Here is a 13,655-nt window from a genome sequence, read left to right on the forward strand (position 1 = left end):
CATGGGGTGAAAAATCAGGGTTGCTGAGCATTTGGCAGATGAGTAAAGAGACCCAGAAAACTGGAAGTGACCCCTGGTTAAAGGTGGAGCCAGCACCTGGCACCCCATCTACTGGTCATCCTCTGCAGTGTGACTCTGAAGTGATCATACTTGAAAAGTCAGTGAGACAATAGGGTGCCCTCATAAAAACTTTAGGACTAGATTTATTTTCCTTAAGGAAGTCATACTTTTAGTATTTGGTACAAGCAAACTGAAGCCATTGTTTGGGTCAGTGATGATTTATATAGCAGTCTGGTGATTGCCAATAAGTGCTTTGTATACCCTTTGGAAAATTCCTTTGGTGTCCCTGGTTTGGGTTTTGTTACTAAACAAAGCAACACAGGCCATGGGGGAAATTATCTGGCATCTGTCTAAAATTAAAAGACCTTTTGGTGTTTATTACATTGTAAAAATATCAAAGTCTCGTCCTTAAGATAAAAGAAGGTCACAGAGGCCTTGCATTTCTGGAAAATGCCAGAGATCCTTAGTCCAGAATCAAAATCACTACGAGCTTCTTGCTGAGCTCTGGGGGCCTCCCTCTCAGGCATCTGGCCAGGCCTTGGTTCTGTTGTCGGGATGCACACACATGCTGGCCAGCTGTGTACTGCTTTTGAACCCTTAGTATCAGCAGAATGTGTTTAATGCCGCCAAAAGCTTGGCGCCTGGGGCCCACCTCGAGGCCTGTTTGTCTGTTGCTTGATGCAGTCTGTGCCAGGACCCTCCCCTTCCCTGTGGCGCTGCGACCCTCATAATGAGCCTTCTTGCTTTACTCATAGGTGGGAAACTACCTCCGTATGTTCCGAGGTTCTCTGTACAAGAGATACCCCTCACTCTGGAGGCGACTAGCCACTGTGGAAGAGAGGAAGAAAATAGTTGCATCGTCACATGGTAAAAAAACAAAACCTAACACTAAGGGTGCGTCTTCACGAGGGTTTGTAAACCTGTTTCAAAACCACTCGCTTATGTCATGAAGATAAAACGTTTTCACTCCAGAGTGTCTTCACTGCAGCCTTGGCCTTAGTCGGGCAGGGAGCATCCCAGGGGCGGGCCGCCCTGTGAGCACTCCAGGTGAGGAAGCAGCTCCAGGGAGCCATTGGTGGTCCACCGTCAGGTATTTCCAGCAGGGCCGGTGGGTATGTGAGTGGGCCGGGGCCAGGACACTAGCAGGTGCTGTGAAGACATGTTGGTCTCAAAACGTTTTAGGAATGCTGCGATGCTCTGCCATCTGCCGTGGGTGTGTCGCCATAATCATCTTCCATGCAGCCCAAGTGGCGGGTGGTGGCCCCAGCTCCCACTCCCCTCTGGGGCTTTCACGCTTGCGTCCCAGAGCACATCCATCCCATAGCACTTCATCCTGGCAGCCAGTGTGCTAGAGCTCATGTGCATGTCCCTGCTCCTGGTGGCCCGCGTGCGCCTGGGGCTTGCTAGTTGAGCCACCCGACACTAGTGAAACTAGTGGGCTTTGGGTCACGGCAGCTCTGTGCAGGGCGAAAGGGTGCTTCATACACTCTGGGGGCTCCGTGGGAGACACTCCCATGGAGACGTTGGGGTATGGACACAGCATGCACTTTGCCAGGTGGCGAAACTGCCTCCCACGTGGCAATGGCGCCTTGTAGAGAGCTGCCTTGGACCTGGGTGTGTCTGTGAGCGCGTGCGCAATGCTTCGTAGGCGCAATGCTTCCTAGTCTGTCCTGTCCTGTGTGTTTGTGTCTGTAGGTGCTGCTGTGGTTTTGTCCAATGTGGGAAAGTAGTGGTTCTTTTAATGCAGGAGCCGGAGCTTCTTTTTGATCTGCTGCTGTGACATTTCCACTCACTTGCTTAAAACAGTTTCCTTTTTGTTCCCCCTCCTCCCCCAGCAGAGCATCAGTTCTAACAGTGAGTCCCCAGCTTTGCTTCCCCCTCCGCAAGTCCCTGGGCTAAGTCTTGGGAGATACCTTCCCCATAAGCGACTGATTTCTCTAGGAGAAGCCAGGCTGGGCCCGCAAACAGGTAGCAATTCTTGATGGAGGATCCCCAGAAGAGCTAGGGGTCTAGCCTCCTAGAATCTGTCCTGCTTTCCAGTCTGGACTGGCTCGGGGATGGAAATTCGTGTTTGGTGTGAAGCAGCTCTTTCCAACTCTCTGGGCTCTTGTTTTAAAAGAAAAGTATTCTTCCATCTTCCATTCCATCTCCCCACCTCGCATCGTGTTGTGGATTGTGGTGGTGTCAGACCTCTTCCCACTGGGGTGTTACTCTGGGGCTTTTCTTTTCCTCTGAGTGAGGACCAAGAGAATATGTTCTGGAGTTGAGTGTCCCTGCTGGCTGTGCTGTATTGTAGTTGTTGGTGCTGCCCTGAGCACGTCCCTCTGCCCCTGAGCCAGTGGTCCTGGGGCAGATTAATCCAAATCAGTCCCATTGGAGGCTCTACCCAGTAGGACTTGGAAGTAAAGCACTCAGTCCAGATTGCCCTTTTGGAAGAGGCCAGCATTCGGCAGTAGTAAGTTTGACACCTTGCTTTTCCCACCTCCTGCATGCGAGGACCTTGATGTGCTGCATCCACTTGGCTGGCTGCTGCGTGCCACCGTCACCAGCAGAGTGACCCAGTGACGTCTCTCTGTTACAGATCACGGATACACGACTCTAGCCACCAGTGTGACCCTGTTAAAAGCCTCGGAAGTGGAAGAGATTCTGGACGGCAACGATGAGAAGTACAAGGCTGTGTCTATCAGCACGGAGCCCCCCACCTACCTCAGGTAATGCGTTCCTGGCCAGGGCATCTCTGGAGACACCTGTGAGGTCTTTTCTCAGACTCAAGAACTGCTTGGGTTGAAGTTGAATTGAAATCTTTTTTTTTTTTTTTTTGAGATGGAGTCTCTGGAGTGCAGTGACACGATCTTGGCTCACTGCCACCTCTACATCCCAGCTTCAAGCAATTCTCCTGCTTCAACCTCCCGAGTAGCTGGGATTACAGACACCTGCCACCACGCCTGACTAATTTTTGTATTGAAACGCTTTTTAACAGTTTCCTCTGTGCTTATGCATTTTCTTAGCCAGGTTTATAAGCTTCTTCATAAGAAATGTAAGCCAAGTCCTGGATTCTGGAAACAGTTATGAGTGCTTGGAAAGTGAGGCTCGTGGGGCACAGTGGCTCACATTTGTAATCCCAGCTCTTTGGAAGCCTGAGGCATTGCCTGAGGCCAGGAGTTCACAAGCCTGGGGCAACACAGCAAGACCTCATCTCTTAAAAAACAAATTAGTGGGAATAATTTGTCAGAAAATTTAGTGGCTCACATAAACTCACAAAGGAAACAAATAATAGATTTGAATGTCCACAAACTTAGAACCTGGCCAGGCACGCCGGCCCACCCCTGTAATCCCAGCACTGGGAGGCCAAGGTGGGCGGATCACCTGAGGTCAGGAGTTTGAGACCAGCCTGACCAACATGAAGAAACCCTGTCTCTATTAAAAATACCAAATTAGCCGGGCATGGTGGCATATGCCTGTAATCCCAGCTACTTGGGAGGCTGAGGCGGGAGAATCGCTTGAACCCGGAAGGTGGTGGTTGCAGTAAGCTGAGATCGTGCCATTGCGCTCTAGCCTGGGCAACAAGAGTGAAACTCCATCTCAGAAACAAACAAAGCAGCAACACCAACAACAAACAAAACTTAGAACCTTTAGAAGAGTATTTACGGTAATAATTAAAAAGACAAGTAATTGGAAAATTACGATGTTATATCTAGAATCTGTACATCTCGATTTATACAACAAACTTGGATACCCCAACAAATAGGTAAAAGGTGGTCCACACCTTGAAGTACAAGGAGTAGGCAAACATGGGAGGAATTTGCATTCATGCGTAATTTCAAAAATTTCAAGCATAAGACTGGGCATGGTGGCTTATGCCTGTAATCTCAGCACTTTGGGAAGTCAAGGCAGGAGGGTCGCTTGAACCCAGGAGTTAACTACGTTGCCTAGGAGATGAGCCTGAGCAACACAGTGAGACCTTGTCTGTACTGAAAGTTAAAACAATTAGCCGGTTGTGGTGATCGCACCACTCTACTCTTATTTTTTTTTTTTTTTTTTTTTTTTTTTTTTTTTTTTTTTTTTTTTGAGATGGAATCTTGCTCTGTTGCCCAGGCTGGAGTGCAGAGGTGTAATCTCAGCTCACTGCAACCTCCACCTCCCAGTTCAAGCTGTTTTCCTGCCTCAGCCTCCTGAGTAGCTGGGACTACAAGCACGCGCCACCACGCCTGGCTAATTTTTGTATTATCAGTAGAGATAGGGTTTCACCATATTGGCCAGGCTGGTCTTGAACTCCTGACCTCACAATCCGCCCACCTTGGCCTCCCAAAGTGCTGGGATTACAGGCGTGATCCACTGCACCCAGCCCACACCACTAGCCTGGATAACAGAATGACACCCTGTCTCTCAAAAAAATAAATAAAAATTCCAAGCATAAAACAAAAAACTGGCAGGGAGGCAGTAGCTCACGCCTGTAATATGGTGAAACCCCATCGCTACTAAAAATACAAAAATTAGCCAGGCGTGTTGGTGCGTGCCTACAGTCTCAGCTACTCGGGAGGCTGAGGCAGAAGAATCGCTTGAACCGGGGAGGTGGAGGTTGCAGTGAGCTGAGATTGCACCACTGCACTCCAGCCTGGGCAACAGAGCAAGACTGCCTCTCAAAAACAACAACAAAAAAAACCCCCAAAAAACTGATAATGTAAGAAACTGAGGAAGGTGTGATAGAGCTGCACTCATATGTGCTGGGGGTGTTTTTTTTTTTTTTGAGACAGAGTCTTTACTCTTGTTACCCAGGCTGGAGTGCAGTGGCACGATCTTGGCTCACTGCAACCTCCGCCTCCTGGGTTCAAGCAATTCTCCTGCCTCAGCCTCTTGAATAGCTCGGATTACAGGCGCAAGCCACCATGCTTGGCTAATTTTTTTGTATTTTTAGTAGAGATGGGGTTTCACCATGTTGCCCAGGCTGGTCTTGAACTCCAGACCTCAGATGATCCGCCCGCCTCAGCCTCCCAAAGTGCTGGAATTATAGGTGTGAGCCACCATGCCCTGCCGGAGGTGCTCTTTTTATAAAGCATCCTGACATCAAACTTTTTTGTTCTCTGGCCCATTAATATCACCTTTGGGAATTTGTCCCAAAGAAGCATTTTTAAAGAACAAAATGAATCTCAGCACTTTGGAAAGTCAAGGCAGGAGGGTCTTGACTGTATATACAGAGATTAACCCACTATATATACAGAGATTCTTTGTAGCATTGTGAATAATACTGGAGAATATGGAGTCACTTAAGTATCCAGACTTAAGGAAAGCCTAGGTAAGTGACGGGTCAGCCACTTGAATGGACAAGGCTGTGACCCATACATGGTGTAATTAAGTAGATTCTGCAGTGACCCGAGACAGGGCTCCTGTGGGTGAGACGTGCAGAAACCAAGATTGTACCCGTCTGCCTTGTGCATTCAGCTCTCAAGAAAGTACGCATTTCTCTGCACAAAGCCCAAGGAGCATTAAGGGAGAAAAAGGATTATTGTTCAGTGATGTGGCTGTGGAAAATCATTTCTTTTTTATGATTCCCCCAAAGAAAGGTGGCATGCCTCCAGGCTGGCCAGTGTTATAGACGTGTGCTTTGCAGATTCTTTTTCCCCCAAGGGATGTGGTAAGAACATAAGGATGGCTTGGCCTTCCCAGGGAAGTTGCAGAAGGAAATTGTGTACATATGGACAGCACTTTAATTCTGCACACGTCAGCTGGGAATCTTTTATGGGGCGATAAAACAGTTTCATGGTGATCACGTCATGTGAGGAGCAGCTGCAGGAGTGGAATCCTGTTACCCTGGAGGTCAAGTCTCCAGGGGTGGGGGCTGGCATAGGTTTGAGGGAAGTGGCTTTGGCTGGCTCCACACTACTCAGTCAGCCCGGTAAGGGGACTGGCACCCTCCCCATCCTGTCACTGGGCAATTCAAGCAGAGGCTGAGTGCCCTCTCTCAGGGGTCCTGGGATTGCAATGGAAGGAAGGTTTATTTATTTATTTATTTATTTTTGAGACGGAGTTTTGCTCTGTCACCCAGGCCGGAGTTCAGTGGTGGATCTTAGCTAACTGCAACCTCTGCCTCCCAGGTTCAAGCCATTTCCCTGCATCGGCCTCCCAAGTAGCTGGAATTACAGATGCCTGCCATCACACCTAGCTCATTTGTTGTAGTTTTAGTAGAGATGGGTTTCACCATGTTGGCCAGGCTGGTCTCGAACTCCTGACCTCAGGTTGTCTGCACGCCTCGGCCTTCCAAAGTGCTGGGATTACAGGGGTGAGCCACCATGCACGGCTAGAAGTTTGAATTTTATGACTTAGATTTGCAGATTCTGTGTATGACTGAACATGTTACATGCACTGTGTCTGGTGATGCTTGCATTGCCCACTTGAGGTGGTAGCAAGACCTAGAAATGAGAACTTGCTACTGAGATAGGGCAGGATGAGGGACAGGGGCTCAGCCCAGGTCTAACATATTCAATCAGAAAAGAGGAAAGATGGTCGAGATCTGTGGTTTCTGAATACAGGCTCGGCTGCCTGGGAATCACCCATGGAAGCTGCAAAGAACCCGTCTTCTTGGGCCCCTCCTCAGAGGTGGGAAGTCACTCCACCTGGGTAGGGCTCAGGAATGTGCTACTTAAAATTTTGCATTCTGGGGTCAGGTTTGGTGACTCACACCTGTACGCTCAGCACTTTGGGAGGCCAAGGTGGGAGGATTGCTTGAGACCAGGAATTTGAGACCAGCCTGAGCAATATAGTGAGACCCCAACTCTATAAAATTAAAATTTTAAAAAAAATTGCGCTCTTTGAGTCTGAGTGGCCAGGATTAGGAACCATGACCCAGATAGGCTATAGTGGGGACCCCTTTCTTGCTGTCCCCTCTCTTAGTCCCTGCCCAAACTGATTCCATGTTCCCCAAATTGGGTACTACAAAACTCTCCCTCTCCCTACCAGCAACCAACGAGTAGTCCCGTCCTTCGCATCAGACGTGTAAGTGACCCCCACTTTAGAAGGGAAAAGCGTTAAAGGGCCCAGAGTCCAGGCAGGTCGTGGCCATTGCTTCTGCCCTCCTCCACCCCCTGGAAAGGAGAAGGACCTTTATGCTGTCTTCCCGGGTTCCTCTTTAGAGGGCATCGTCAAACGTTTGTCATCACTTGCTCTGCACTGTTGAGTAGTTGTTGCAGAAGCGGTTGTGCAGGTGTTGGGGCCACACAGGGAAATGACACACAGTTGCTGCCTGCTCCTGCTCACAGCCTTGCTGGGGAAAATGGGAACGCACAGAGCACAGCGGGCACCAAATGCTCTCATTTGTCTCAGTCATCCCTGGAGCCTTAGTTTAAAATGCTTTTTTTTTCCCCCGAGATAGGGTGTTGCTCTCTCGCCCAGGTTAGAGTGCAGTGTCGTGATCTCGGCTCACTGCAACCTCCACCTCCTGGGTTCAAGTGATTCTCATGCTTCAGCCCCCTGAGTAGCCGATTACAGACGTGAGCCATCACGCCTGGCTAATTTAGGTATTTTTGGTAGAGTCGAGGTTTCACCATGTTGGCCAGGCTGCTATCGAACTCTGGTTTTTTTTTTTTTTTTTCTGAGATGGAGTTTCGCTCTTGTCACCCAGGCTGGAGTGCAATGATGTGATCTCGGCTCACTGCAACTTCTGCCTCCCTGGTTCAAGCAATTCTCCTGCCTCAGCCTCCTGAGTAGCTGGGATTACAGGTGCCTACCACCCCACGTGGCTAATTTTTGTATTTTTAGTAGAGACAGCGTTTCACCATGTTGGCCAGGCTGATCTTGATCTTCTGACCTCAGGTGATCACCTGCCTTGGGCTCCCAAAGTGCTGTGATTACAGGTGTGAGCCACCGTGCATAGCCTGGTTTCAAACTCTTGATCTCAGGTGATCCTCCCACCTTGACCTCCCAAAGTGCTGGAGTTACTGGTGTGAGCCACTGTGCCTGATGCTTTTGATACTTTCTTAGTAGTAAAAGCAACCTGGAATTTGGGAGAAAAGATCAAACTCTTAATGGGACATGTGTTATTTAAATTACTTTGGATGTCACCTCTGGAAGGTATTTACCAACGCATCTTCTCACTTCTGTGGAAGCTCAGAGGCCAGAGGCCTTTCCTAGTGTATCTCAGGATGGCCAGCACGTCTAAAATCATAGCCTGATCATGTCTCCTCCTTCAAAACCCTGGGGATTCCCAGCCACCTGCTGAGTAAAGTCATCTTCTTATGGAGCATGTAAGACCTATGATCAGCCCCCTCCCTGGGATCCTCCTCCCTGGACTGCCCTTTGGTCTCTCCCTGCTGCTGCCCGTGCCCCTCCCCCAAGTGAACCCTGACTCAGTGTCTAAGGCTCTACTCTGTTGTCCACCCCTCTGGGATGCCTCCTCCTTGTACCACTGCCCTGCATCCAGGAAGTGCTTCCATGGAGCCATGCCCGGCTCATAGTGCCGCACACCACAGTTGTGGGTTAGCAGCCGACCTGCATGTTGTACTGTGTCTGGTGCCCCTCCATACCTTCGCCCTTGTCCGTGTACCTCTAGCATCTTATGACAGCCTGGGGAGCAGGCCCCTGCAAAATCAAGTGCACAGACAACTCCCACAGGAGCCTCGAGCCTGATGGAGGTACAGTGGGCATCCTCTGAGCATGAGTTGATGCCTGGTGGGCAGGATCAGGTTCCTAGACTAATAGGGGGACTTTTCTTGTATCTCCTCAGGGAACAGAAGGCCAAGAGGAATAGCCAGTGGGTGCCCACCCTGCCCAACAGCTCCCACCACCTGGACGCTGTGCCATGCTCCACGACCATCAACAGGAACCGCATGGGCCGGGACAAGAAGAGAACCTTCCCCCTTTGGTGCGGATGCGTTGCTGTGCTCACTCTCCATACTGATTCCACCTTAGTTCTCCAGATTTCAGTTCCCTCCTCCCCAGAAAAACACTGCTTTGACCTTGTGCTCCCCATAATGCTGCAGTAACTCCTCCTCTTCAAACTGCTGTTTCCCTGACTTCCAGGATGTCATCTGCAGTCTCCTTGGCTTTGCCTGCTGTCACCTTGCCGTTGTCCTCCTCACCTCCCTGGCCCCTCAAGTGGAGTTCTGGGGGCTCAGCCCTTGGGCCCTTTCTCTGCCCTCAGTTTCTCACGGCCTGGTGCTGCCACCACCGCACTCTGCCCCACTCTCACCCTGCCTCAGGCCTGAGAACACCCTCACTGCTGTCAGAACGCCCAGATCTCCTGCCCTGCAGTTCCCTCTGCTGAGGCTCAGCCCCGTTCTCCCTCTTCCCCTTTCCTTTCCTCTTTCCTTCCTTCCATCATTCGTCCTTCCTTCCTTCTGTCATTCCTCCTTCCCTCCCTCCCATCCTCTTTCCTCCTCCTCTTCCTTCTCTTCGTTCCCTCCATCTCTTCTTCCCATCCCTAGTTGACTGTCCCCTTCTCCATTAGAGCGGCCACCCCTTTTCTCCAGCATCCTTGTCCCTTTCCCGGTTTCCCAGCGCATTCATGCCTGGCCCTCAGCTTATTTCTCTCTGTGTCTTCCATCTGCTTCCCAAGATCCCTGGCGGCACTTCTCAGCCCTCTCCAGGCTCCCAGACGCCCTTAGGTTTCTTCTGTCCTCCAGCTCCATCTTACCAACCTGCCTGCCGGACTCTTCCTCTTGATCTTCTCAAAATACCCAACTCCATTGCTTGGAATCCTCCTGGGACTCCCTCACGGCAGTGGCCAGTTTGCATAGCCTGAGAGGAGAACTGTGGGTGCTTCAACATCCGCTAGCTTTGCAGCATCCCTGACCACTGCTCCTCAGGGAATCTGTGCTCTGTGGTCTGTTGGTACATCCTCAGCAGTTCCACCATTCAGCTGCCTTGGCCTTGCTGGAATATTTCCTCTGGAAATGTCCTTCTCCTTTCCCACAGCCTTCTATGAAAGTCGTACTGAATTTCAGGCATCTATACTATACTTTTGCAGTATGTCTGGGTTTTGTTCCAACACTGCCCAAGTCGATCCTATTGCAGACAGACTGGTGCTTGTCATTTATGGCCCCACCTGTCCCCATTAGACCGTGGCCCCAGGACTCCTGTTGGGCTCGTCTGCTCCCTCAGCTGTTAGCTGACAAGTGGCCTTGTTCTCCAGATGGGTTTGCAGAGGCCTGCTGTGCAGAGAGGGAGGCTGAAAACTCACAACCCTAGGGCCCTGACACCCTCACTGACTGTTGCTGCCATTTTGCTTTCAGCTTTGACGACCATGACCCTGCTGTGATCCACGAGAATGCATCTCAGCCTGAGGTGCTGGTCCCTATCCGGCTGGACATGGAGATTGACGGGCAGAAGCTGCGAGACGCCTTCACCTGGAACATGAATGGTACAAGGCAGTCAGGCTCTGCTGGGGCTGGCCCCAGCCCCTGTGTGTTATGTAGGAACAGTCCCCTTTCCTGCCAGCTGCCTGTCAGGCAGATTCCGAACCTGACACATAGGATGTCAGGGCATAGTTTTGGAGTTTTGGAGTCTGGGGGTCTGGGTTCAGCCCTGGTTCTGCTGCTGTTCGCTGTGGATTGGGCATGTGAGCCTCGGACGCCTTTCCCCATACTGAGGTTGGGTAGCCCAAGGGGCCTGGCATGGGAGGGGGCTGGTCCGCATAGCATGGATGATGACGACACTGCCACTCAGACCCAGTTCAGCCCCCAAGCCCTGCACACACCCGCCTTGGGTCCTATCAGCCACGCTGCTTTTGCTGTGCGAGGCTGCCCGTGTGCTCCCGTGCCGCTCTCCTCCCCTAACCGGTCACCTCTTTGGACATCCCTACTCTGTAAGTCCTGGGTCAGATGCCATCTCTTCTGGCTTTTCCTGACCTTCCAAAGCCTGAAGAACGCTGTCTTTGTGCAAATGTAGACAGCAAAATTAGAAGGATGTGCATCCCAGGTGTTTAGAGTGCTTATCCCATCTGGGAGGGAGGATTGTGCATTCCTTTGTTTCTCTTATCTTTTTCTAAGTGTGTTAGAATGTATTTTTAAATTTTATTTTATTACATTTTTTTTTTGATACAGTCTCACTCTGTTGCCAGTCTGGAGTTTAGTGGTGCATTCTCAGGTCACTGCAGCCTCTGCCTCCTGGGTTCAAGCGATTCTTGTGCCTCAGCCTCCTGAGTAGCTGGGATTACAGGCAAGCATCACCACACACAGCTAATTTTTGTATTTTTAGTAGAGACGGGGTTTCACCATGTTGGCCAGGATGGTTTCAATCTCCTGACTTCGTGATCCGCCTGCCTTGGCCTCCCAAAGTGCTGGGATTAACAGACGTGAGCCACCACGCCCGGATATTATTACTATTTTTTTTTTTTAAGATCTTATTGCATACCAATTTTTTTTTTTACTTAGTATCTGTATCCTGCTGAACTTTTTTTTTTTCTTTTTAGCACCTGCTGCTCTATAACTTATTTTTTTTTTTGAGACAGAGTCTTTCTCTGTCTCCTGGCTGGAGTGTAGTGGCATGATCTTGGCTTACTGAAATCTTCACCTCCCGGGTTGAAGCGATTCTCCTGCCTCAGCCTCCCAAGTAGCTGGGACTACAGATGCCCGCCACCACGCCCAGATAATTTTTGTATTTTTAGTAGAGACTGTGTTTCATCATGTTGACTAGGATGGACTCAATCTCTGAACCTTGTGACCTGCCCGCCTTGGCCTCCTAAAGTGCTGGGATTACAGGCATGAGCCACTGTGCCTGGCCCTGAAAGAATTTTTATAGTTAACATACTCTTTATGTTCAGACAAAGTACAGTGAATATCATCTTTATTTATTTTACTTTTTTTTTTTTTTTGAGACAGTCTCAGTCTGTCACCCAGGCTGGAGTGCAGTGGCGTGATCTTGGCTCACTGCAACCTCTGCCTCCTGGGTTCCGGCAATTCTTCTGCCTCAGCCTCCTGAGTAGCTAGGACTACAGGCACGCGCCACCACACCCAGCTAATTTTTTTTGTAATTTTAGTAGAGACAGGGTTTCACCATCTTGGCTAGGCTGCTGTCAAACTCCTGACCTCTTGATCTGCCTGCCTTGGTCTTCCAAAGTGCTGGGATTATAGGCGTGAACCACCGTGCCCAGCCTCTCTCTGATTATTTTAGCCTTCAAAGGGTGTGGCATATTCTGTTGGGCTGAGGTTTGGCCTTTGTTTGTGAAAACTCCCCTTGCTCTAGATGTCTCCACAGCAGATGACATAGTTGCAGCATTTTTCTCTCAGAAGGGATTTCCTCAGGGAGGCGAGTATGAGTGGTTGTTGATATGTGGCTGCCTTGAGCTTTCTGGAAGGATTAGGCTGCTTCCTTTGGTTATTTGCAGGCACTCAGCGTGCTAGGCCTGAGTCCAAAGGCTTCTGTCCAGCCCTGAGAAGAAGGCCTGAGAGCCATGTGCCCAGGTGCCTGTCCCCTAGGGCCCACAGGCCAGCTGGTAATGGGGGATGCCAGTGGGAGGAGCCATGGGTGAGGGAGGACATTGGTGAGAGACTCCAGGAGGTTGTGTTGAGTGTAGATGGGGACAGGTACAGTTCACTGGTCATGCCCCAACACAGGGACAGGACAGCCCGTGGGGACCAGGCCACCACCAGTGCTGCACAACGCCTGTTATCTCTGCAGAGCTCCCCGCTTATCTCTGCTGGCTCACATTATACTTATTTGTTAATTCTTGTCTCACCCTCTCCATTTCAACTCTTTAAGGTCAGGGGCCTTGTTTTTTTTAATTGCCGTTTTTCTTTTTTTTTCAGACGGAGTTTTGCTCTTGTTGCCTAGGCTGGAATGCAATGATGCGATCTTGGCTCACTGCAGCCTCCACCTCCCAGGTTCAAGCGATTCTCCTGCCTCAGCCTTCCAAGTAGCTGGGATTACAGGCATGTGCCACCATGACCAGCTAATTTTCTATTTTTAGTAGAGATGGGGTTTCACCATGTTGGTTAAGCTGGTCTCAAACTCTTGACCTCGGGTGCTCTGCCCACCTCAGTCTCTCAAAGTTCTGGGATTACAGGCGTGAGCCACCGCATCTGGCTGCCTTTTCTGTTGGCGTAGTATCTAGCCCAGCATAGGAACTTAGTTGTTCAAATTGAATCAGTCCATGCCCTGTCTTGTTACCTTTCTTTGGGCAACATACAGAAAGTTCCTGTTTGTTTATACCCCTGCCCTGTTCCAGAAAGGATGTAAGGAAGCTTACAATAAGGACACTGGGCCCAAATGACTAAAGCAAATGAAAACGGAGTGGTTAGGAAAACCTGGATAAAGAGGAAAATGAAGCTAGGTGGTATAAAATCGAACTCAGATTTTATTTGGTGAACATTGCTCGGAGTTGGGCATGGCTCTGGTATGGCTCTTTGAGAACCAGGTAGGATGAAATGTGAAGATCATTTGCACACTCAGTGTGGTCTAGGTTAGCAGCACCCTGTGGCTCCGAAGAAGTAGAATCACACGTGGTCCTGAAATCTGAGATTTCCTACAGACCTCAGGAAAAGGGCATGTTACATTAAGGAAAACCAGGATTGCCAGTGAACTCCACAGTGAGTTTCACTGGGCTGTTCCTCCTAGGAGTCTTCATGTAAAATATGATGCCCATGGAAAGTAATTTAGAACAAAGT

The 13,655-nt window shown here is 49.9% G+C and overlaps 1 protein-coding gene across 2 annotated transcripts in view; it reads left to right on the forward strand.

Moving 5' to 3' along the window:
• Window positions 1–13,655, forward strand: part of SMARCB1 (SWI/SNF related, matrix associated, actin dependent regulator of chromatin, subfamily b, member 1) — a 44,020-nt gene that overhangs the window by 3,792 nt on the left and 26,573 nt on the right. The window contains exons 2-5 of one of the 2 annotated variants that reach the window (XM_017498092.1): window positions 816–927; window positions 2,642–2,771; window positions 8,777–8,914; window positions 10,284–10,411. In XM_017498092.1, coding sequence (XP_017353581.1) covers window positions 816–927; window positions 2,642–2,771; window positions 8,777–8,914; window positions 10,284–10,411 — 508 coding nt within the window. Of the gene's footprint in view, window positions 1–815; window positions 955–2,641; window positions 2,772–8,776; window positions 8,915–10,283; window positions 10,412–13,655 lie in introns of both variants that reach the window. The other variant, XM_017498091.2, reaches the window with a different exon arrangement.

This window comes from Cebus imitator, unplaced genomic scaffold (genome assembly GCF_001604975.1).
Source record: "Cebus imitator isolate Cc_AM_T3 unplaced genomic scaffold, Cebus_imitator-1.0 Scaffold237, whole genome shotgun sequence".
NCBI lineage: Eukaryota > Metazoa > Chordata > Mammalia > Primates > Cebidae > Cebus > Cebus imitator.